Consider the following 26,125-nt stretch of genomic DNA (forward strand, 5'->3'; position numbering starts at 1 on the left):
TTTAATATATGAAACAAGTTTTATTTAAAATTTATTGAAACATTGAAAAAAATGACAATTTATTTTCTGACTTGCTGTCCTCCCTGTCTCATGTCCTGAAACAAAACACCAAAATTAAAATGAAACGAATTGCATACTCAACAACGATCACTTACTCTAGGGAAATTTCTCTGCGGTGGAGTCCTGTTACGTCTTTCGGCTTTAGACCTATTACGCACGACTTTAGAGTGAATAGCGCATGAGACACAGTAGTGCAACTTTGCGTAGAGCTTGGGCAACTGATAAGCTAAAAAAAGGGAAAAAATCGAAATGTGAGAATATAAATTTTCAAAACAAGGAAATAGCACATCATACCTGGATAAGTGCTGGCATCAGTGATATCCCGAACAGCTGCAGCTTCAACGATGTTCCTTATAACAAACTTCTTAATGGCCTTGTCTTTAGGAACGCATCGGGCGCAGTTAGTGCACCTGACGGGCTGGACATGTCCACGCCCGTGTTTTGAACGTCCGCCATTCCTTCTTTTGCAAGTCTGAAAGCATTAAATTTTTAAATATGAAACATCATAAAACTATGTGAGAAAATAATACAAAGTAGGTATACAAAACAAAAACAAATGAACATTATATAGCATAGTAAAAACATTGTTATACACAATGTCATATTTATAATTAATTTCAATAAATTCTTTCACAATTGGAAAACTAAACCCTTGTATATTTATTCATATAATGAAGAGGAATAAATCAGCTTCAGATCGGTTTATGTAATCATTACAATGAACAAAGCCACATGCTGCAGATCAAGGTGTAATTTAATAAAAATTAGGGAGGATTGTGTGCAGTTCACAATGGCTTCTTTGGTACGAGAAATTTGAGGCAGAACAAAGCTAAATCAGAAATTGCAGCAAATCTGGGGTATATAAATATTATTACAACTAATTAAGGTTTTTAGTTGAGATAAAAAGTCAATGGCACGAGCAGGATTCGAACCCACGATCTTCGGCTAGATTCGCCGTTGCTCTACCACTTGAGCTATCATGACCTCGATCCACTCAGACATTAACTTCCCATCTCAACCACACCTTTTGAATTTTCCCTCCTTTTTGCCATTTTTCAAATGTCGTGTAATCGGATTGGATTCTCGGCAACAAATGAAATGGCCACGGAAAGCTTTAGTGAATACTTCATTTTAAATCATTAAATTCACTTATTTCGTGGTCGCTTGACCAATTAATATATTACAATTAATTAAGGTTTTTATTGAGATAAAAAAGGCAATGGCACGAGCGGAATTCGAACACACGATCTTCGGCTAGATACGTCGCTGCTCTACCTCTTGAGCTATTGTGACCTCGATCCATTCAGACACTAACTTCCCATCTCAACCCTAATTTTTTAATTTTCCCTCCTTTTTGCCATTTTTCAAATGTCGTGTAATCATATTGGATTGGTCAAGCGGACCACGAAATTAGTGAATATAAATATTATTGGAAAAGCTTTCATAATCTTTTTTTTTTTAAGATAACAGCACAAATAATCACAACATCTCTTGGGAAATTAGAATGGTTTCTTCAATAAACTGTTCCTCATTGAAACTTGCATGCACTTGGGCCTACTGGAGCAGACGAGTTGATTGTGTATTACAGGGTTGTTTGTTATGGCTACACTTCTTCCATCCCTTTCTCGACCCTTTTCCAAATGGGTGAAAAATCCAGACATTTTATTCAGGCATATTTTATAATGGACGAGTGAAGCGGTAGATTGGTGTTTAATTTGAAAAGTACGAATAGAGAATTGTGAGTTCACCTATTTAATAAGGAATGTTATGTTGTCATTATAAAGAACTGTGGAAAGGTTCTAACAAATACTTCAATTACTATTTATTAATAATTATTAGTATTATATTAATACTAATAATTGTTTTTTTGGTGATTGGTTGTTTACTAATTTGTTGGATTCATGAGGAGCGGTCAAGAATGAGGTAGTTTAGAAAAACCTTCTTTTTTTTTCTTTTTTTTTGGCGACGTATCAACCTTTATTTGGGTCATCTTCAGGGTCTGGGTGAATTACAAAAATGTTGATTGATAAAATTGATATATAGATGTAAATATAAACTTTAAACCAAGTATTTGATACTCACATAAAGTGCGGTGCTATTGGTGGTATCATTTGGGTTGTGTGAAAGTGCTGTGAAACACGAATTTGTTTTCTGTTGTTTTTATATGATTGTGAAAGGGGGGGATGCTGCACCTCTGTGAAATTTTCATTGATCAGAGGCGGTTTTATTCAACTCGAAGCAAGTCGTGAATGGGGATTTTCTGGATTGGATTTGTGATCCAGGGGTTATTCAATATTGGAAAGGAAGTTGATTGTTAAAGATGATAAATAAAAAAAAAGAAGGGAAAACTAAAAATAAAGTTTAATAATTTATTTGCTTTAAGATGTTGGCGTAGCTACGGCTGAGTCCGCATGCATCTGTTCAGTAATTATTGCTGTGTGAGTGTCTCTGTTAATGTAAACCATTTTTAGAAAGTTACATTTGTATTTTTTCCCCCAGTGTTTAGAGTATTTGTATTTTGTCGAAATTAAAGTGTTTTTTTCCAAAATGGTGTGAGGCCAATGCTGTGGGATTGATTTTTGGTGCCTTACAGTCATAGATGTGCTGTTTTTTCTGTTTTAACACATATTGCGATATAATTCCAATGTATGTAGCTGGACAGTTCACAAATTAATTTTAAATTACTTTGGATTTGTAGGCTTGTTAGTGCTGTGTCTGACTATAGAAAAAAGTGTCTGTATTGTTTTGTGGTTCTTAAATGTTACTTTAATGTGTTCTGTGGAGAGCTGACACTACAAGGATAGCAGCACACTTTATGTGAGTATAAACTTGATACAAAGTTTAAATTTACATCTGTATTGTAATTTTTCCAATTGAAATATGTTTGCATCCAGGTCCTGAAGATGACCTGAATCAGCAAAAAAATGAAAAATGTGTTTTTTCTAAACTACCTCATTCTTCACCGCTCCTCATGAATCCAACTATTCAACTATCAACTATTATTCAATTATTTATCCGTGTAATAGGGGTCAACTGTCTTACATCATGGCTCAAATTTGATCTAATGAAATTAGTTTAGAATTACAAAAATGTCTGTTTTATCCACTTGTTATCTATATTTTTTTAGTAACAGAGGCGAATAAAACGAAAATAGTCTGTCAGTCAAAGCGATCTGCTTGATACAAAATGAACTGTGTGAATGTCACAACGTCCCGTCAGGTGCCTTCATACAGAAAGAGTATCAAAATACTGAACATCTCATGAAATAGGCCTAAGCCTTGTATTCGGATTAAGTGCAGTTCACAATGAACTTTATTCGTGTAAGATGAAAAACTGACACAGAACAAGGCATCTGTCCCTGTTACCTCCATCCTCTTCATATTTGCCTCTCATACCAATCACCACCGCGTGAACCGTGCCTTCCAGCCTTGTCCGAAAGAGGCCTAATCCTTATATGCAGATGGCCCTGCTATAGATATTGGTTGGTTCGTTAAGTTAGGGAGGATTGAGTGCAGTTCACAATGTTCTTTATTTGGTATAATACAGAAAACTGAGGCAGAACAAAGCAACGGTCCTTATGTTACCTCCATCCCTTTCATATTTGTCTCATATCAATCGCCTCTGTATGAACCGGGCCTTATATTCACATTATGCTGCTTTAGTCATCCTTTGGTTGTTAAGATAGGGAGGAATTAGTAATTCATAATATACTTTATTTGGTACGAAATGAAAAACTGAGGCAGAACAAGGCACCAGATTGCCTCCACTGAGCCTGTTAGCGCAGATCAAAATTCACTTTAGTTAGTACAGTGTAGACTGAGGCAGCCTCTGCCACAAGTATGCCTTATACACGGTACAAAATTAGACACAATCTATACCAAAGTACCAAAACGTCATTTATCTTTTACAAAATTGAGAGGTAAAATAAAATTGAAATTTGGCTAGTTTCTTAAAGTTCATCCGTTTATCCAGGAAAAATTCATTTTCCGAAAAAAAAAACTCCTACAAATTGATACGGTTTGAAAACCTCGGTATTGATTCCAACCTAGTTGGAAGTTAAAATTCACACGTGGTTTTTGGTTAGAACGAAACTCTTTCATAAAACTGCCGTTAACAGGTAAGTTTTAAAGGAATCTAACCAAATTCGTTCACAATAAAAGAAAGAACATGATTAAAAATATGATATTAACTTACCATTGCGGTCTAAACGAGACTACAGTAGAAGAAAAAACCAATATACAGCTCTCACCAAAATGGAAGATCGTAAACCCGCTATGGTTCTCGCTGACAATGTAGTTATAGCGCACTCTACAATCTACATCTATAGTACATGTTCCAGACAATTTCAACTGATGGGTGATTAAAAGTTGAAGTACAACTAAATGTTACTTCTTACCCTAACAAAACTTCATTTTTTTTATTGTGGAAGACTTTTACTAACAGTAAATATATGAAATAAATACTTTTGTTTACAATTAAAACGAAAATAAAATAATATACATGTTGCACTACACTGCATGGTAATTAACCGTCTACCAACATAAACCTAAAATTTCTGCTGACAAAACTTCATTTTTTTATTGTGGAAAACTTTTATTAACAGTAAATATATGAAATAAATACTTTCGTTTACAATTAAAATGAAAATAAAATATCATACATGTTCCACTAACTTCATTTTTTTCATTGTGGAAGACTTTTACTAACAGTAAATATATGAAATAAATACTTTTGTTTACAATTAAAACAAAAATAAAATAATATACATGTTGCACTACACTGCATGGTAATTAACCGTCTGCCAACATAAACCTAAAATTTCTGCTGACAAAACTTCATTTTTTTATTGTGGAAAACTTTTATTAACAGTAAATATATGAAATAAATACTTTTGTTTACAATTAAAACGAAAATAAAATAGCATACATGTTGCACTACACGGCACGGTAATTAACCGTCTGCCAACATAAACATAAAATTTCTACATTGTGTACATCATTTTATAAATTCATTTTCACATCTTAGTGTACATGTATAATCTAAACAATGTTTGTAAACCTCAGGCCCTGAAGATGATCTAAATAAAAATCGAAACGTTTGCTCAATAAAGAAAATGTTTTTCTAAACCTACATCACACAAGACTCCATCTCACGATCTCCAAATAATAATTAATTAACGGTCACTTCATACTATACATATATACAAATATTTATACTTAAAGTAAAAATAAAATAAAATACATGTTCCACTATATGCCATGGTAATGTCAAAATTGACTCAAAATTTTATGATTGATGTGGGATGCCCTTGTCAGTTTTCTTTTCTGTGCTGTATTTGGGACATTGTAGTAGGATGTGGTGTATACCTTCCTGAGTATAGCAGATCTCGCATAGTGGTGATGACTGAACTCCTATTTTATGTAGATTATAATTGTATATGTCATGGTGGGTATGCAGACTGGTTAGTATGGATGTACTAACCAAGGTGTTCATGCAACTATCGGGAATAAAGTTATACCTGATATGAATTATAACTGCTGATAAATTTAATTTGCTAGTCAATTTTATAGATACACTTAAGAGTACTGAACAATTAAGGCACAAATGAATTAAATCTATAAATTAAATAATTAAAGCGCAAGGCTTAACTGGGTTGCATAGAATATGGACTACTTTGCACAGTCCTTTTTGACTTATGACCTCTGCTCTTGCAAACCCTCATTAAACAAAATAAATAAATAATAAAAGATAAAGAAAAGCACTGAGAAATATCTGGTTAAGACTGATTTTGAGTGTTATTCACAAGTAGTGAAAAAAATTAATTAATTATGAAAACATTTTAAAACTCTAATTCTTCACTGAGACCTTAGCTCAGAGATGTTCCTCAAGGGTGAATCATTGGACCATTTCCCTTTACATAAATGATATATCCTCCTCTCACCCCTGTACCAAATATCACCTCTATATGGATGATTTTCAGTTTTACGTTAGGTTTAAAACCAGCTGAGTTGCTGGCTGTTATCGGTAAAATAATGATGAAATTGTCATATGTATATCATACGTTAATTCATTTTGTAGCCAAGCATTGTAAGTAATGTAATGCAGCAATAGAAAGCTTTAGGCTTATGTTTTATTTTGTGTATGTATCTGTAAACATAAATAAAATTACCAATTGATTACTGATTTATATACACTCAACCCAGCCAATACCATCAGCCACCAAGTTTTGGCTCCACGGGCTATTAACTGCTTTGTCATTTCAGCCCCTAATCAATCAGTTTCCAAATCCAACCCATCCACACTCTTAAATACCTTCTTTTTTATTTACATATTTACAATATTCAACTCAATATTCCTCCATTACCCTTTTGACTAACCTAATTGAGGGACTATCAACCTTCTCACATTACACAATTATGCTAATAAATACATTCATTCTCTACAAACACTAGGGTACACAACAATAGCACTATACAATAATACAACCCCATTTCCTCCAAGAATTAGAATAGGGGGCCTAGATACTCACTGCCATGCTCAGGTGGCATTCCTATGCACTCTCTACGATGCAGGTTTGGCGGGTTTTGGCCCAAAAGTAAGTGTCCATGCGTCAACCTCACACGGGCTATCCTTAATCGGTGAGGATGACCATTTTTTAGATCCTCCAAAGGCTACCATAAATAAAATTATGTCCAACTATCCGTTGGGTGTCATGAACGTGTTATTAAATAAGACAAATTACTTTAGAATACTCTTATAAAATAATTCTCAAGGCAACTTTCTGCCCATTGACACCCTAGGAATTTTTGATTCTCTTCCACTGAAAAATATGATACACTACAACTATTCTGGCTAACATTGAAAACATAAAATCATTAAAGAATAAATAAGTATTTTACATTTTAATTAAATGATCAGGGAGAAAAGAAACAATAGACCAACATTTATTTTTGTTTAATAAAAAATTGTTATATTTTTTGTAAACAATTAATATATTATTTGTTAGAATAACAATAATAATAAATAAAACCCATCTATACTAAATTTGAACCTTGGATCTCTATATGGCCTTCTTGAGTCTCACTTTTATTTACAGTGTCTGGCACGTAATATGAGCTTTGACTATTCATCATGTCCAGTTCTGGCCTATCTAAAAAAACAGAGCAGGATATGCATCATTTGTCAGTATTTTTTCTTGTTCCAAGATTACCTGTGAAACCAGAAAATGCTGGGTTATAAACAGCAACTCTTGACCTATAAGGAAGAGCCTCTATTCCTGAGTACGAAGACGTATCCCATTTCATATCTCTGTCTTCTTGGAATTTAGATTTTACATTTTTATGTTTTAGACCTAAAGGGCTTTTTTCAGCCTCTTTAAGCTGTTCCAGGACTTTTTCCTCGTCACTAGCTTTGACTAAATTGATTGCACTAAGTGAAAGGCTTCCATCCAAAGCTTTATTTTTGTTCTCTTCTTGTTCAGCCCTAACAGATAGTTCTTTCAGAGTCTCCTCTACTTCAGCCATTTCCTCATTACGATCAACAAACAAAGAGGTCTTTTCTTCATTCTTGTCACTCTCTTCCTCTATAATAACAAGTGATTTATCATTTTATATTTATAGCATAATAAGTACTAATTAAAGTTACTTACTTCTGTCAGCTTTTGTAGTGTTTTCGAGAAGATCGAGACTTTGGCTTCTGCTTTTTTTCTTTTTCTTTTTTCTACTTCTTCCTCTTCCTTCTTCTAGCCATTCTGCAATAAGACCCTCTGTCCTCTCAACACGCTCTTCTAAATGACACCTAGCAGATCTTATCCGCTGTTTCATTTCCTCATTACTTCTTTCTAGCCTAGCTTCCATATCTCGAAGGAAATTCGTGCAGTAACAGGTTAAACCGACACCAACCGGACCCTGTGAGACAATTCAATCAAATTCAAATAATCTGATTTGTTAAAAGCAATAAAAAATGTTTAATTTAAGTATTAACTTTTCTTATGTTTCCTGCAAGGTCTAGATAATATTGTTCTCCTTTAGAGAGTGGTTCTCCTGGTAAAGAATCTAGTTTAGGCTGAGGAAATGCTTTTGGGTCAGGGTAATAATGACAACCGTATGGTGACCAGCGTACACTGCTTCCACATGCTCTCTGAAAGGAATAGAAGTTTATTTTAAAATAGAAGTGATAATGAATAAATAAACAAAAAGTCAACATCATGAACTTAAGTGGCTATAATATATTCAATTTTTATCTAAAATTATCACTTTGATGCACAAATCTGTGTTAAGTAATTGCTAAAAGCAACAATTATCATGTAGAAACTTATGTGGGAAGTATATGTAAATTGTTTCATTGTTTTAATAAACCTTCTCAGAGCTATCTCGAAGAGAATTAACAAAATCGTCCAACTGTGAACTAGGGGAATGCATTCCAATTACACCTTTTTAAACACGGGAAAAAATACTTCCACAGACAGTGTGACCAAATTGTATCGCAACGATTAAATTCTACTTACTGGGTCGTGAGGTCTTCCTACCAACGTCTCCCTGCTTCTTTTATCAGAATCGGACGTTTCGCTTGTTTTTTTAGACTTCTTTTTAGAAGATTTTTGAGGCTTCACACTCTGAAGAATGATTATTATCTCATTCAGATCTTTGCGAGTAGCTATATCACAAGCAGTTTCATATTGCTAAATAAAAAAAATTAAAAAAATTAAAACCTAGAGCCAGTGGGCTTTCTTGAAGTGGATATTTCCACAAAATTTGTTTTATCATTTTTTCAAGCAATCAAGGGACTAGCTTGAAATATCCACACTATTAAACCTTTGTCTTGTGGATATTTCGCATTAAATGCAATTAAACCACTTCTAAATACAATAAAGCAAAACGTCTTATTTACCATTAACCTTAAAATAATAAACCAGAGGAGAAAAAAATCCATTCATATTTTAAATAATTACCTTGTTTCTTATTGATTTATCACAGCCTGCTTCCAACAGAATAGTAGTTAATTTTCTTCGCCCCATTGCTGAAGCAATATGCAGAGCAGTATCACCATTCTGGCAAAAATTGCACAAATAAATTTTTTTAAAAATATATTAAAAAAATCAATTACAAATATATACTTTATTTTGATCCGAAACTCTGCATGATGCGCTAATAAGGATCCTTGCAACGCCTGCGTGCCCATACCTAGCACTCGTATGAAGCGCTGTGTCTCCATACTAGCAAAAAGTGAACAATTATAAAAATTCATTTAATTATTGACAACGAATTATTTACATTATTTTGAATGTCGGGATCAGCCCCAGCTAAAAGTAGTTCTCGACAGCTCTGATTATGCCCGTTCTGACAAGCAAGATGGATAGCGGCAAAACCAGCGATGTTTTTAATTCCAGACTCGGCTCCATTTCTCACAAGAAGTGCTACAGTTTGGCTGAAACCGTGCCAGCTAGCCTCATGCACTGGTGTATTTCCATGCTGGAAAAAATATGTCATTCAAACCACATATAGTAGAAAAATGCAATATAAAGTCATTTGAGCATTGATGAAAAAAGGACTTTTAGTATACATTTTTTTTCCAATTTTATTTTTAAAATATGTCTGCACTTACAAGCTCATCTCTCAGATTTGGATTTCCCCCCTTTTTTAACAAAATCCTAACAACTTCCAAGTGTCCCCCAGTAGCTGCTATTTGCAGCGATGTTCTGCCAACCTAGAAAGTACAAATCAATGTCACATTTTCCACTAAAAAATGTACAAATAAATAAATTTATCTCTCTTACAGCGTCCACATCATTTATATTCTCCGGGTTTGCCAATAGGTCGACAACATCTGCAAAACCTGCTGCTGAGGCCAAATGCAAAGGCGTCCGCCCGCACTGCGATAGAATCAACAAAAACAGTTAGCTAGTTGTTACAAAAAATAATTTTAATCTGAATAAAATTACAGAATCGGGGGCGAAGTTGGCACCTCTCTTGAGAAGTGAATTTACATCGTCAAGAATTCCCCTGGCTGCTGCACTACGAAGTTCTTCTTCCAACATTACATGAAAACATCTATAATAAAACAATTTATTTCATTCATTATACTTCTGTCTTTGTTTCATGTGCTGTTTAATTGACAATTATTCTTAGATTATACATCATACTTTTACTAGTATTGATAGATGTAAAATTATAAAAATAATGTATGTAAATTTTCTGTTGAATTGCTGACCTTAAAAAGCATTTGGAATGAAACAATTACTCATAATATTAGCTCAAAAAAGACACTATTTATCAACACTATATTAAAATTGGTTTTAAAAATGTAGTAGTTCCTACTTGTTTAACGCAGGGGCCAAAGAATAAGTTTCTCCATTAAAATATCTACATATTAAGTTTTCAAACTTGATTCAAATGTATGTTGTTTAGTGGCCTAGGTAGAAGTAGTCTGACTTCTCCTCACTTCAACCACTTCTTGGTTAATTTATTGATTATAAAGATTCATTGAGCAAAAACTAAAAGAACTGTTAAACCTAGGATCTTGACACTGCAGACTCTGAAGGCATATAGAATAGATACATTGTTCATCTAGTTCAAGAAGAAATGGTGAAACCTCTGTTGGTGTGAAGGCCTATGCAGGTCGAGATTCCTACTCCTGGGAGAGGAAAAGCCCAAGCATGAAAAATACACATGGGAGTCCGTAACAAAACTTTGAGATTTGGTAAAAAGCCTTAAGCTTAATGAGGAGGTCTAGCTAATAATGGAGATTGCACAATACACCAATAATGGTCGCGGTGCTCAACATTGTAAAGAGGTACCCAAACCCAAAAAACTAATACACTCCAGAGGCATATGTATAGACTTGGATCAACAGAAACAAGTTGTGCAGATATTGCCAGGAAAAAGAAGAAACAGTGTCCTCTGCTGGTACGAAGTCCTATATAAGCTGAGATTTGCACCTCTAGGAGAAGAAAAAACACACAAGGGTCCTTTAACATTTTGCAATTTGATAAAAAGCCTAGCTTTATTAAGATCTCTAAATTATAAGGCAGATTGCCAAATAGACCAATACTGGTCATGATGCATAAGGTGGTAAAGAGGCCAATTCTTTTTTATCTTATATTTTAAATATCTTTATGTCTGCTCATACATAAGGTTGATACAATTTTTATGATTTATACTTACATATTTTCTACATTTTATTTTGTTCAGTTTATACTGATTACTAATTTATATAACCTTAAAGTGGCCCGGTGGAAACACCGACGCTAAGCTCTCCTCGCAGGACGTGTGTAAAAGGAAAAATAAAAAAAGAAAGGGTAGTCAGTAGTCACTTCAGTGCAGTACAGTCGTTTGTCCTGTTTGGTTGAGTATTAAGAAGCTCGTCTACACTCCAAGGTACCGATGTTGCAACATCCATTCCATAATTAATGTTAATTGTGCTCATGATCATTTTTGTATAACATTTTGTAAACATTATGTAATAAAGGATGTCATTGCGTATTTAGTTTTTAATTTTAATCATCGTGATATTGAATCTAGAACAACTTAATAAAAAGATGCAATAACCTCAAATCTGCACAGGCACATACACACATTAGTGGTTGTACAGAATTGAGCCTATCATTTCTCACAGTCCACCGGCAATTCCAGCTTTCGTGATTTTCAATAAATTTCTGGCAGGCCTCAAGAATCACCCACACCGAGTGTTGGTAGTCTGGATCAAACCGCTGTGATACAACCACCGATGTTGGGCTCTGGGTGCTGTCTACAGCCAGGTTATTTCAGCCCTCAATGTCTCCCATTCACCCTCTTACTCACTCTTAAATATTATTCTCTTGAAAAAGAGATTCTCTTTGAAAAATGGCAAAAAGGAGGGAAAATTCAAAAGGTGCGGTAGAGATGGGAAGTTGCTGTCCGAGTGGATCGAGGTCACGATAGCTCAAGTGGTAGAGCAGCGGCGTATCAAGCCAAAGATCGTGGGTTTGAATCCCGCTCATGCCATTGACTTTTTTATCTCAACTAAAAACCTTAATTACTTAAATATTATGCATATTTATATGCTATTCTCTCAGTTAGGGTGGTGGAGAATTCGATATACATACTCTTAACACCTAATTAATAACTAACCTAATCAAGGGTTGATGGGGTACCCAATTTCCACCACCGGTCCTCTCACACTACACATTTATGCCAAAAAATATGTTCACTCTCAACATACCCTAAACGACACAAAACAACAGTACATAATAAAACAACTTGTGTCTTCCAAATATCAGAATGAGGGAACCAGATACTCGCTCCTGTGACGTATATTTCACTACCTTTATTTATTTGTAATTTTGTATGTTTTTATGTGTGTGTTTCAAATAACTAATTTTTTTAATTATTAGAAACTAAATGGTCTTTATGTTAGCTTCAACATTGTTTGTTCTTCTTTATACTCTTATATGTAAATTTGAAGTATAACATTTTAACGTTATTTTTTTATGTATACTTTCATCTTTGAATAATCTTTATTTTAATATAAGGTAAGTTTTTTCTGCAATCAAATACAAATGCTAATATTTTCTGAGAAAATTCATATGCTTATATGATAGTATTTTTTTATATGCCTATATTTTTTATAGTATATCATCAGTACATTAATTACTTTCAAGTATGTCAACTGTTATTTTTCATTCTTTTTAAATCAACAAATTCACACAATTTAAAATATTGTGCATTATTTATTGTTATTCGCAATGGCATTGAGTCGGCGTTATAGAGCAGCCAGTCCAGAATAATTGAAAAAATCTCTGTTTCATATCCGTTTTCAGTCGCGGTAATTGTGGGGAACGGAGTAATTGTATTAGAGCGATCCTGTAATTTTCTGTGAAATCGCCTGTAATGGATTCTGATAGGGGAGCGGACAGTTGACAGATTGAGATCGTGGTGAAGAATATCGTTGAATATCCCTCGCTGGAGATGGCTCAATGACGAAATGAGTTTGAGTAATTTGACAAACCCAATAATTGACCCTATGCCGGTTCTGCACTGTTGAATATTCAATAGTTCAACAGAGTGCTAAAACAATTACTTGTAAAGCCTTTGGTCGAAAATTTTGTTACATTTTTATTAAAATAAACTTATTTTGTAAACATATTAAAATACTTATTTTGTTACAAAATGCAAGGCTAAAATTACATTTACCATTTTAAAAATATAATTGTTCCGATGGAATTTCTTTAATATCTATTCTATATCAATCGGCAAATTAAACACCATTTATGGAGTATTGTTAACTTACTATGTAATAATTTTAGCACCCTAAGGGCAAAATTGGATAAATCAAATTTTGGCTAAATGAGACAAGTGCATATTCCAGTAAGTTTTTAAGCCTGACAGACTGCATAATTCTATTTGTTTATTTGAAAGGAAAACATAAATTTATTTTTTATCTTATTATTTATTATATTTCATTGTCTCTGTCTATGCAATATAATAAACAGTAAGATTTGGACAAAAAAGATAAACAATTTCAGAAAGACATCTACTTTCTTTTGACGTTAAAGTCTCCAAATCTACCATTATTTTTTGAAGTACGGCTACAATTTATTTTATGATATTACTGCGTCTTTTGATATAGATTTATTTTTTAAATTAGATATCGTTAAGAGAAATTGAAGTAAGTTTTGAAGGTAAATTGTTAAGATTAACTGAAAACAAGTTTTTAAATCAGGACATGAGTGAAAAAGAGAGATCGACTCGCCTGTAGAAGTTGTTGGGACTCTTCTAAATGTTACAAAGGATTGCCTTTCAACAATCGGTTTCGGCTTCGAGGACGGCAGATGAAATTGTCTTCTAAGTCAAGAAGGAGGGTAACAGAACGAGAGTCTATCGCATTCCATACTCCATCATAATGATAATCACACCAGAGCGGATCGGAGACAAGACAAACATCGCCTCGTTGGCCGGTTGCACTATTTGAAAATTCACAAAACCACAAAAAGAGGCTTAGAAATGTTTTTTCCTCGAGTGTCGATCATCACAAGAACTGTTTGGGACAGGGTCGCGTGGGGCAACGTGCGTATCGTAAATACTAAATAGAAGAGCTGGCACTAAGGAGTAAAGACTAGAAGAAGGAGGGCAAGGAAAAGAAAAGATGTTGCAGAGTAGGGAGGAAAACAGTGAAGAGGGGGAATGTGACTCTCTTCACGTACAGAACCACTTTCTGCCCATTTTATTATAAAAACGGGAACACGGGATGGAGAGTCGATTATTACCTCGGTCAAGAAATGGGCCTTGCTCCAGGTAACGGCCCGGCATTAGAAAGGGTGCAATCTGATTACGGTTTTTTCCCATTTTCCGATTTAACCGTATCCCTTTGACCGAAAGTCCTTCAAATCAGCGGAACCAACAACATACCAATAGTACAATCTTTAAAATATAGTTTAGCATTTTTTTTCATTTATAAAATTGAATTCGATAGTGTAAACGACACATTTTTGAAAAGATTGATAACTGGGAATGAAAGTGAGTCCATTAAAACAATGTAGATTAAAATCCTGGGGAAAACGCAGCGACCCACCGTTTACGACTCCTATATCCTAAGAAGTAATATGTGGTGATTATGATTGGTGTAAATCCCAGGCCCTGAAGATGATCTCAATAAAGATCGAAACGTTGGCACGATAAAGAAAATGTTTTTCTGAAACCTACATCACACCAGACCGCATCTCACGATTTCTAAATAAACTAAGAAGTAATGTGCATTCGGTGGGATTGGAAGGGAGTGCTGCTATAAAACTTATTATAAATAACAAGTCCATGATATTTAGTGGTCTGATTGAACAAATAACTTCTTTTAATTAATTATTCTTTATATGTAAGGTCTTGAAATGAAAAAGTCACGATAGCTCAAGTGGTAGAGTAGCGGCGTATATGGGTTCGAATCCCGCTCGTGACACTAACTTTTTCATTTCAGCCAAGACCTTGCATGCAAAGAATAATTAATTTAAATAAATAGTAAGCTTATTTTGCCCAAGTCTAGTGTAACCTTATCACAATAGAAACGATTAAAGTGAGCAATTGACCAAAAATGACCGGTATTGACTAATAAATAGACATAAAAAGAAATTGTTGGAGCTTGACGGGGATGTGGTTCCCAGCAGACGTGACATAGTTCCTTTTTTCACTCATTTCGGTCTTTGCAAAGCTCTATCAATTGGAAAAACTTTACTTCACTACACGGCTGAAGAAAACAAACACGGGTAAAAAATTACATGGAAGATGGCAACAAGCAGCGGAACCAAATGGTTCAAATATTGTCGATTGAATTTGTTTACAGTTACCAGGAATTGAAGAATTTACCATCGAAACACGCTGCGTGCTTATTTGTTTTTCGGCCCGATTGAAGAGACCAAATGAAAAACATAAATGTTCCAGACCAACGGTTAAGCAGCTCACTACGTAAAAATCCTTTATGAAAAAATTCCTTTTCAAATTCAACTGGTTCGACGGTAACATTTTGCGATCTGTGAGCTTTCTTGAGGTCGTTTCTTATCAATTTGGCCCGTCTATTCTCGCTGGTTTGATCTGTCAGATGAGTTTCGTCGTTTCGCCGTTCTGTGTTATTTTTTTTTATTGTGCCCCTTTGTAAGTTTGCAAAATGTAAACGGCACGTCGGCCATTGTCTTTGGAACACTGAAGATCAAAGAATATTCATATCAATTAAAAACTATAAAATAAACGTTACAGACTATAGTTAAAACATAAAAGTAATAAACAAACAAGAAAAAAAACGACTCCTCAGAAACATAAAATAAATGGAGGATGTTAATAAGTTAATTTCAATTTCTGAGTAATCAGTCCGACAAAACCACTATTAATCCTATTTTTAATTATATCTTTTATCAATCTAATTATCAAACTAAAATACAAAGAGATAAAAGTTACGAGGCAAAGGTAATTGAACCCTCTGCATTGAAATGCAAAAACAATTAAAATATGCAGGGTACAACATATATAAATACTAATCATAAAAAATGAGAATAAGCACTTATGTTAGTTAATAAGATAAACTAATATAGTTATTATTATGTCTTTTTAATATCATTTCATTATTATAGACAGAACGCATTTTTCACTTGTGTCTGCATAATCATAGACTTCCTGTGAGAAAATAGGTACAAGCTGGAATTCAGAGAGTTGAATATGAATAAAACAATTTGTGAATTTTTGTTGGTTTCATCTGCAAGCTGTTGAATGTTTTAAAGAAATGCCATTTCTTGTGTAGTTGTCTACGATAGATTGGTGCATTTTTTGGACACACCAGAGGAAAAACAAGGCACCTTTTTAAATGGATTGTGGTGTAATTTTCTGATGAAATCACATTTCTCGGTGAACACTGAATGAATTTATTCCAATTATCCAATAAATTAATTTTGTCAAACAAAAATCATTCTTTATTTAAATAAAGGTATCAAATCCTCAGATGAGAAATGATAATGCCTTATGCACTTTTCTATGTAGGTACAGTTTTTCTCACTCGTATCCAATCATATGAAAAAATGTATACATGCTCAATGATGTCACAACACAAATAGGCCGGTCGTCATACATGAATTCTCAGTTATGAATATGTATTTTGTGTAAACATTTATGATTATTCATTTCTAAAAGTCGCTCATTGCAAATTAAATCTCTACTGTGGACACATATTTGGTCCTACACAGTATTTCTGTGAGAAAAAAAATCTGGACAAACTCTACTGCCCTGGTAAGAAGAAATGGCGCACCACCAATTTTTTTTTACTTTCTTTTTTTTACCATTCTTTTATACGCTTCCTATTGAAAAGCATCTAAACTCTTCATGTATTGTATACTGGGTGTCAAGCTACTCGTGTCACAAACTTTGCCACACCTCCAGAGTGACAAAAAAAGTTCGTATGAACCATGGTCCGATTTTCAACCCATTCGCAGATATTTAACATTTTATGTTTTTTACAACCATCTATGGGTTTTGTCATAAATCTACTCCGAAATCTGAAAAAAACATTGAAAAGAGAGTTAAATTTGCTTTATTCTGTAATCTTTCTAGAGCTGTCAATTTAATTTTTGGTTAAAAAAGCTAAATCTTTCAAAAAATTAACACAAATTTAAAATTTGTTAAAAAACTAAATTTGCAATCACATTGGAAAAATTCAAAGTAGGGCTTGGCAAATTGCATAAAAACTTCTTTGTTTAATAAGCATCTAGCAACATACCTTTTTCTTTAATACACATCAAAGCAAAAGGCAGAGATTTATCTTAAATGGGGAAAAAGTGGTGACTGTGCGAAAAAAGGGGAATTTAGTAATTCAACTGTTTGTCCTGGACGAAATTTATTTCCCAACTTTAACTTAATCAAAAAGTGCAAAAAGAAAGAAAATGAATGGTGATGGATAGAGGATTGTTTTTATTATTATTATTATTTGTGCTGTATATTTTTTATTTTATTTTAATAATTTTTTTTATCTACCCTTCAATGTATTCCTCAGTTAGACCTTTCCTGAACTTAATGTATTTTTTTTTTTTGAAAATTTTAAATCAAAATGTAATTCTTATTGCTCATTTCAAAGATAAAAAGAGTAAGATGAGAAAAAGATGACCATTTTGATTGTTTTTATTACCAATGGCAGTGTGAATGTTATGAAAAGGATTGAGTCAATTGCACTGAACTAAGGAACTACAAAAATTACAATAAGCTAGAAAGGGGCGTCGGTGCCGCAACGGTTTAGGCGTTGACACGGCGCTCATCACTGTAAGGTAAAGGTCCTGGGTTTGAATCCGCCGAACCCGAGGGTTGATATAACCTAGAAGGCTGCTGTATTTGGGGAACATAAAACCACACTTCTTAATTTTCCATCGTCATCGATTATTTTATATGAATTTGAAGTGTGAATAGAGGAACTGTGGTGGCCGAGTGGTTAAGATATCTGACTCATAATTGTTCTAGATTCAAATCCCAGCACAGCACATGGCTTTTTAATTATTCATAAGCTCAAGTGGTTAGAGCAGCGGTGTATTGATTTGAAGGTCGTGGGTTCGAATCATACGCGTGACTAGCTTTTTCATTTCAACCAAGACCTTTCATAAAAAGGAAAATCATTTTAAACAACTAATGCAATTACTAATAAATATAAGGATTAATCATTATATGCAAAAAGTATTGTAGTTTGATTCCTTGTCTGCGACACCCAAGAGGAAGTAGGACGTTAACCCCTCCAGTATGACAAGAATCATTTTCGTCGTGTGTTTTGCATTATAGAAGAATCAAGTGGCCAGCACTGAAGATGACAAAATGCTGAAACACATTAGAAAAGCTAAAGTAGCAAGGATAGCATATCAAAATAACTGTAAAAAAAAATTAAGAATGGGCAAGGAATGAGTAATTATTTCAATCAATTATACTTTTAATCTAAGTTCTTGGTTGAGATAAAAAAGTTAGTGTTACTAGCACGATTTGAACCCATGACCTTCCACTCGGACACCGATTCCTCACTCAACCTGCAACCTGTCAAATTTTCCATCTTTTCGCCATATTTTCAAATATCGTGTAATCAGGATTCAATTCTCAGCACTTATGAAGTGGCCTGCCTGTTAATTAGCTGTTAGCGAAATAATTGCTTCTGTAATTATTACATTAATCCATAATATTTGTTTAACTATCGCAAATGAACATATTAATTATTTCACTTAATTATACTTTTAATCTAAGTTCTTGGTTGAGATAAAAAAGTTAGTGTCACTAGCAGGATTTGAACCCATGACCTTTCACATGGACACCAATTCCTCATCTCAACCTGCAACCTGTTAAATTTTCCCTCTTTTTGTCATATTTTCAAATATCGTGTAATGAAGGTTGAAGTGGCCACAGGGATTGGCTGTTAATCTGTTAGCGAAATAATTGCTTCTTTAATTATTACATTAATCCATAATATTTGTGTAAAATCATAAATGAACATATTAATTATTTCACTTAATTATACTAATGATGTTTTCTTATATTTTGACCTCAACAGTTAATCTTATGATTCTTCCTTCTTGAAGGTGGGATAATAGGTCATCTCAAGATGACCTATTATCCCACCTTCAAGAAGGAAGAATCATAAGACTGAATTATACTTTTAATCTAAGGTCTTGGTTGAGATAAAAAAGTTAATGTCACGAGATGGGGACTTGTGTCACTGTTTTTCATCTCAACCAAGACCTTACATAAAAAGAATAATTAACTGGATAAATTAATAATTATTATTGCAAAACATACATGGAATGATTAATGTTTACCTTGCAATTTATATTTGGGCTAATACAAACTGGTAAATAACTCCAAAACGGACATCTTTATTCAAACAGTGATAAGCCATTATAAATTTAATCATTCTCACAAGTTCAATGACAAATTGAGTTGTTTTGGAATGAAATAATATTTACAATTTAATTTTAATAAACCAGTTAATTATCCTTTTTATCTAAGGTTTTTGGTTGAGATGGGTTCGAACCCACGACCTTTGGCTTAGTACGCCGCTGCTCTAACCACTTGAGCTATCGTGACTTCGTTCCACTCGGACACCAACTCCCCATCTCAACCTAAACCGTTCAAATTTTCACTCTTTTCGCCATATTTTCAAATATCGTGTAATCAAGATTCGATTCTCAGCAATTTATGAAGTGGCCATGGGAAGCTGTTAGTAATTAGTTCTTTTTAATTATTAAATTAACCCATATTTGACTAGTGGTCATTTTTTTTTTTTTTTTTGTGTGTTATGATCTTTGCATATTAGCCATGGTGACGAATTCTTATATGTGTGTTCAAATTGGGGGGGTTATCGTGAAAAAAGGGCCAGAGGCGATGGTGGGAATCGAACCCACGACTGCGGCGTGAGAGTCTCTCATGCTAACCACTCGGCTACCGAGGTCCCCTTAGTGGTCATAATTAACCATATTAATTATTCTTTTTACCTGAGGATTTTGGTTGAGGTGAAAAATTAGTGTCACGATTGAAATTCGAACCCTTGACCTTCGGTTCAATACGCCGCTGCTCTACCACTTGAACTATCATGACTTTGATCCACTCGGACACCAACTCAAGCAGTTACAGCAATGGCATATTGAGCCGAGGGTTCAAATCCCGCTCGTGACATAAATTTTTATCTCAACCAAAAACCTTAGATAAAAAAGAATAATTGAAATAATTAATATGGTCAATTATGACCACTAAGCAAATATGGATTAATTTAATTAGTTATTAAGTACTTAATGCAGTTTTTTTTAATGAATTATTACTTCAGTCCAATCTGTGGTTTTCATGCAGGAAGAAATATAATTTAGAAATCCACAAAACTATTTCTTTTGGTTGGCAGTCAAAGCCTCAGGACTGATCATGCATTTAAAATCCGAGCCTGTTTTGTTCATATATTTATTTACAGATCATTACATTAATCAATAATTTACAGTGCTTTCATAAAAACACATTTTAATGTTTATCATGTTTTCATTTTTTTTTTAAATGAAGAAGATAAGTTGATATAACGATCACTAAATTAATTTTATAAAAACGATTTCTAATCTTATTACTATTTAAAAAAAAAATATTGGAATTGAACTAAATAGCTGTTAGATTTGTTCTTTCATTCATCGGTGTACTCATCTCTGTATATCAATTTTATCACACTATAAAATTTAAACTTAAAAACTAAATTAAAGCAATTCAGAGATTAATTTTGCACACAACCATATAGTAATAGACAATATAGTGTAATACTTTTTTGTAAATCTAAAAAGGTCTTAAACAATAGTCATTTATAATAAGCACGAAAGTCATTAATTCCACATCACATAGTCAAAGAATGCTTCACTAACTTTCAATTTTGCTTTCTACTCATTATTTTGTTTCATTGATTTATATATAATAACTATAATTATAAAAAACACACAACTTTATTTTCAAACTGTCTTGACAATTTTTTCTTTCTTTCAAACATAACTCCATCGCAAAAATTTTAAGCAAATAATAAAAGTACAAAAAAATACACATTAAAAATGAAAAGCACATTGATAGCACTATTTTAATGGTAACGATCTATAATGTGAAATACTTTATCAATCAGTTGAGTCGACCAAAGGAAACAAGATTCTCATTTATACTACCAGAAAAAAAAGTAAGTAGAAAAAAGACATTTGTTAAAAGAATTTTTAATGAAATAAATAATTTTAAAAATTTTAGGAAACGTTCATAATAATTTTTTGTGATTGAGTGTGGTTATTGAATTGTTGAACCACTAATAAATGCTAAAGCATTGTAATATACAGTAAATAATTAGTCAAAACATTAAAATACTAAAAAAGAAAACCGGTGTTATATACAGCTATAGTAATGATAACTAATTTACAGTAGAAGATCAATAGTATATAATAGTACATGGAAAAATCTGGGTAAGAGTTTATATAGTTATCACATGCTTCAGGTCTTTATGGAAATTATGAGGAAGGTGTGGGTGAGTTGGGAGGACTTGATGGAGCTGAATCGGAATCTACACTGTTTCTTCTTTGGGCGATAGCAGAGTCATTTTGTTTGTCAGACCAACGGCCAGAGCTATTGTTGTCATCTTCATTTTTCAATTCGTCTTCGTTTTTCAACAACTGCACTTTTTTCTCATCCATGTCACTATCGCTGTCCCCTCTGTCGCTGTCGGAAAACTCGTTATGACCTCGTTTCATAGGAGGACCGCCATCACTATTTGCAGATTTTCTCCTCTGGTCCCATTTTCTACGCGCTCTAAAATGCCTCGGTCTATATTCGGTATTTTTTCCATCGCGTACACACTTGGGACATTCCCAGGAATTAGGCAGGTCTTCGTTGACTTGTCCTTTATGCTCTGGGCAAATTTTCTCAACACAGTCGGGATGAAGAATTTCATAACAGACCGAACATTCCATCAACGAACTCGGAGCGTCCTTGGCCATTTTGTGGACAGGAAGAGCCAATTGCTGGCCCCAGCCGTCTAAACCGCAGACAGAACAAGCAGCTGTAACAGGAAGCATAGGCTGAAGACACTGTCTCATAATACAAGTTTGTTTCGCTCGGCCTGAACCGCCGAATTTGACCATATCTTGGCAGAATACACACTCTCCGCAGTCACTCTGATGGCAAGCGGCACATTTTTTGCATCTCGTCCTGCGGCGCCTGGGACCAGCTTTTGTTTTGGCTTTAGCACCGAGGGAAGGGGTTTTCATGCCGAGCCTTTTCATTTTACCGTGTCCCATGCCGAGACCCTTCATCAAAGGTAATCTCCGTTCACTGTATTTAATCCCCGGATTGCATAATACGGGGAAACCCGTCACTGAAAACTCTGGTATGTCATGCCTGTGCTGTTCAACGAGCGTCCTCACATCTTTGATAAGGGCAACAGGGTCGACAATGAGTTCTGGGATATTCTTTTTGTTGGTAGGCAGAGAATGAAGGTAAGTGACTATGGCTTTGATTCCGTGTAGTTCGAGAGCGGTAAGATGGATATGTTTGGTAGGAGGTTCGGCTTCAGGGCAATCTCTCAGGTGCGACCTTCCCAAAAGGACATGTACATACCTGACTAAAACATACCATAGCATTTCTGTAAAAAACGGATATCTAAACTTTTGAGGAACGTGGGTAGTCTCTTCGACAGTAGCTATTCTTATCTGTTTATCGATGCCGTACGAGTGAAGGAAGTTTCCACCAAAAACGAGCGAGTCTTTTGGAGTGTATACAGCATGAATCCAACCCGTTGGAATAAAAAATGTGTGCCCTTCCATTAAAGTGATTCTACTACATTTCTCCACGGTATCACCAAAGAATATGTCACTCTGTTTCCCAGAGAGCACCCACTGTTCAAAAAGCTTTATGTTGTGCTCTGTCGGCGGTATGAGCCAAAAGACTTTGCTACCTCTTAAGATGTGGTACCAAACGGACGAACCTCCAAAGTCTACGTGAAAATCGGTGTAACAACCTTTCACCGACATAAGGCAATACTTCTGAACTTTAGGGTAGAACATTTCGTCAATCGCGTTGGTAGATTCAGTCTGAGCTTCTTTCAAATGCCTCGGCCAGACACAGTCGACCCAGTCGATCTGTCGTACGATCGAAGGCGTCTGGATGTAATTCTCCAGTTTCGTGTGGCTGAACTCCAAGGATATGACGTTGAGGAGTTTCTCCTTGTTAGGGTCTTCGTAGTACCTCTGCCATTCTTTCATGGACATTTCGAAATTTTTCTGCGTGTTGACGTCCATGACGTCGAGGGTCCTCCTCGAACCGACGCACGTCCTCACGTCGTTGACGGTGAAACTCTGACTCGGGACGTGAAGTCCTAAGCCGATCTTCTCCTTGAAGAGAAGCGGGGTGTTGAAGCCGTGTCTCTGAAGGTAAGTGACTGAGAAGTCGGCTCCGTTCATTTCCCTCACGTAAGACTGACTGTAAGCGTCGGAATTGAGTTTCTCTTGGAGGCAAAATGACCTTTTACCTTCCAATTCGTCTTCGGCTATCGCCCAATCGTCGACATAGGCCTTCCTCTCCTTCCGGTCCCTCAGCTGTCTCTTCAGAGGCGATTCTTTCCCCATCGTCGGCGAAGTGGCCGGGGCGGGCGCCGGCGTCGAAACCGGGGGCGGCGGCGGCGGAGTCGTCGTCATCGTCGTCGTCGACATCTTCTGTGACAACCGGTCAACTATCAGAATCACTCGATCCAAACGGTAAACAAAAGGCCGACTGATCTGGACCCTATTTATTTTCACATAATATCAATTTAAAACCGATTCGAATGACAATTAGTCAAAGGTCGAGGCCGAGAAACGGCACTAAACTCATACGAATCAAAACGATACAGACATAACAACTACGACGGACGCGAAATCTTAGCAGAGGTTAATAACATCGGCAGCCATTCCCGAGTTGGAGACTGTCACGGCGGTGCCCAGAACAACTTCGCTTGGACTGGATATAATAGTTAAATGGAACCCTGCAGAACAGCTGCTACTAACCCGACCTGCCAAGACGATTCTTTCTCTTTTCACTTTTAATACTCTCAACTTCATATCTACGCAATTTCAAATTCAAAATTATATCTACAACTATCGATTATTGATTTTTTTGTGCCTGCCTTTAAATTGAAATGTCAAGTAGATGTAACTTTGTGGGCGGGAAAAAGAATTCTTCTAGCATTACAAACATAAAAAGAGTTTCAGCACATTTTTAACATTGAAAAATCATTTTTAAACAAAAACTATTGACAACATAAAAAATGGGAATTCTTTAAAAACACCCACGCCCCTTATATTCGATATTTACCCAATAAGATTTAATTATATTTGAAATATATTTATAAATATATTGCAAAGATTGTAAAACACACGTAAGTCACATGGAGCATGTCGTAAATAAATTCCCTCTTATTAGTTGTACTAGTTAAGAGGAAAAAACAATAGGACAATCTTATAATTTTTCTAATAAATAGAAATTGTCTTACATACATGGCTGCTCCAAGAGGTCTTCACATTCATGCTGTCTCGCTCAGCAAGGTGCATTGGGGCCTGGACACCGATGTCGAAGTCATTTATAAATGAGCAATAGCACCAATCATGACTTATGTGTTAGGTCTCAACCTTTAAATGCACAAAAAAATTAGAAAAACTTTAGAAGACTTCAGCGTCAGATGGCACTGAAAATCATCAAAGGATACAGGACAATGTGTAAAAATGTTGATTTATTTATGAACTTTTCTTTGTTGTTGTCCTTTTTTTCTTTTTATAGATGAGAAATTTATTTTTTTTTAAGCTTTTGTGTTTTAGTCAAAATTACAGCCATATGGCATTTCGGTTTCCTGTGCCATTCTCAAGAAACGGTTTTATTTCTGGCAAAAAAAAAAAAATAAATAAATAAAACGTACATTATTTATTGTAGTAATTAATATATAATGTATTAAATTATAAATTAATGTTATAATTTGTTCTGTTATTAATTATGATGTATTAATTTCTGGAATGAACAATGTAAATTTAATGTAAGTTCATTTAGAACACCAGGCCATAAATATATTGTAAGATTGTAAAACACCTGTAATATGTCACATGGAGAAATATGTGGAAAATAAATTCACTCTTATGAGTAGTAAGAGGGAAATACTTAGGCTTATAATTTTTCTAATAAATAGAAATTGCCTTACATACATGGCCGCTGCAAGAAGTCTTCACATTGATATGCTGTCTCACTTAACAGGGTGCATTGAGGCCTGGGCACCAATGTCTTTGAAGTCACTGATATAGGAGCAATAGTACCAATCATGACTTACCTGGTTGGTTAGGTCTCAAGCTTTAAATGCACAAAAACAAAAAAACTTTTAGAATCAAATTCACTAATTTCGTGGTCCACTTGACCAATTAATACTTTACAATTAATTAAGTTTTTTGTTGAGATGAAAAAAAGTTAATGGCACGAGAGGGATTCGAACCCACTTTCTTCGTCTAGATACGCTGCTGCTCTACCACCTGAGCTATCGTGACCTCAATCCACTCGGACATCAACTCCCCATCTCAACCTCAGCAGCGGCGTATCTAGCTGAAGGTCATGGGTTTGAATCCCTCTCGTGCCATTAACTTTTTTTCATCTCAACAAAAACCTTAATTAATTGTAAACTTTTAGAAATCTTTGGCATCAGATGGCACTAAAAATCATCGAAGGATACAGGATGTGTAAAAATGTTTATTTATTTATTACCTTAAATTAATTATTTTTATTATTTTCTTTGGTGGTCTTTTTTCTTTTTCTATATGGGAAAATTATTTTTATTTTTTAGGGCTTTGTATTTTAACCAAAATAACAGCCATCTTCCATTTCGGTATCCTGTGCCATTCTCAAGAAACTGTTTTATTTCTGTAAAAAGCTATATAAAATGTACACTATTTATTGTTAATAAATATATTATTTTCTTTTTATAAGAAAGAGAATGAATTAATAAAGATAATAAATAAGTTAAATAAATATATCACAGACTTATTGCATCACTTAACATTAACATTTTGCTCCGCGTACCCTTATGACAA

At 34.5% G+C, this 26,125-nt stretch overlaps 3 protein-coding genes across 5 annotated transcripts; all 3 read right to left on the reverse strand.

Annotated features, from left to right (window-relative positions):
• LOC106674344 (40S ribosomal protein S26) lies at positions 1 to 4,558 on the reverse strand. The gene is made up of 4 exons (XM_014406988.1): positions 4,255 to 4,558; positions 355 to 532; positions 156 to 286; positions 1 to 95 (listed from the first exon to the last, which is right to left on the reverse strand). Exons 1-4 carry the CDS (start codon positions 4,255 to 4,257, stop codon positions 60 to 62), a joined length of 348 nt encoding a protein of 115 aa, XP_014262474.1. The 5' UTR covers positions 4,258 to 4,558; the 3' UTR covers positions 1 to 59.
• A 2,503-nt stretch (positions 4,559 to 7,061) lies between these two features.
• On the reverse strand, positions 7,062 to 24,635 carry LOC106660820 (ankyrin repeat domain-containing protein 6). Of its 3 annotated transcripts, none has more exons than XM_024228783.1 (12): positions 24,553 to 24,635; positions 10,001 to 10,109; positions 9,836 to 9,931; positions 9,664 to 9,765; positions 9,333 to 9,530; positions 9,176 to 9,274; positions 9,011 to 9,109; positions 8,567 to 8,740; positions 8,044 to 8,199; positions 7,709 to 7,967; positions 7,271 to 7,642; positions 7,062 to 7,210 (listed from the first exon to the last, which is right to left on the reverse strand). In XM_024228783.1, the coding sequence occupies exons 2-12, from the start codon at positions 10,094 to 10,096 to the stop codon at positions 7,095 to 7,097; spliced, it is 1,767 nt and encodes a 588-aa protein (XP_024084551.1). In that variant the 5' UTR covers positions 10,097 to 10,109; positions 24,553 to 24,635; the 3' UTR covers positions 7,062 to 7,094. The 3 variants fall into 3 exon arrangements, with proteins under 3 accessions (XP_024084551.1, XP_014239259.1, XP_024084552.1); XM_014383773.2 differs by lacking the exon at positions 24,553 to 24,635 and adding an exon at positions 13,789 to 14,174; XM_024228784.1 differs by lacking the exon at positions 24,553 to 24,635 and adding an exon at positions 13,789 to 14,178 and having other exon boundaries at positions 7,090 to 7,206.
• LOC106660819 (jmjC domain-containing histone demethylation protein 1) lies at positions 21,489 to 24,865 on the reverse strand. Its single transcript, XM_024228782.1, has 2 exons — positions 24,557 to 24,865; positions 21,489 to 23,737 (listed from the first exon to the last, which is right to left on the reverse strand). The coding sequence occupies exons 1-2, from the start codon at positions 24,608 to 24,610 to the stop codon at positions 21,539 to 21,541; spliced, it is 2,253 nt and encodes a 750-aa protein (XP_024084550.1). The 5' UTR covers positions 24,611 to 24,865; the 3' UTR covers positions 21,489 to 21,538.
• Positions 24,866 to 26,125: the final 1,260 nt, after the last annotated feature.

This window comes from Cimex lectularius, unplaced genomic scaffold (assembly GCF_000648675.2).
Source record: "Cimex lectularius strain Harlan isolate CLEC.00 unplaced genomic scaffold, Clec_2.1 scaffold269, whole genome shotgun sequence".
NCBI classification, from domain to species: Eukaryota; Metazoa; Arthropoda; class Insecta; order Hemiptera; family Cimicidae; genus Cimex; species Cimex lectularius.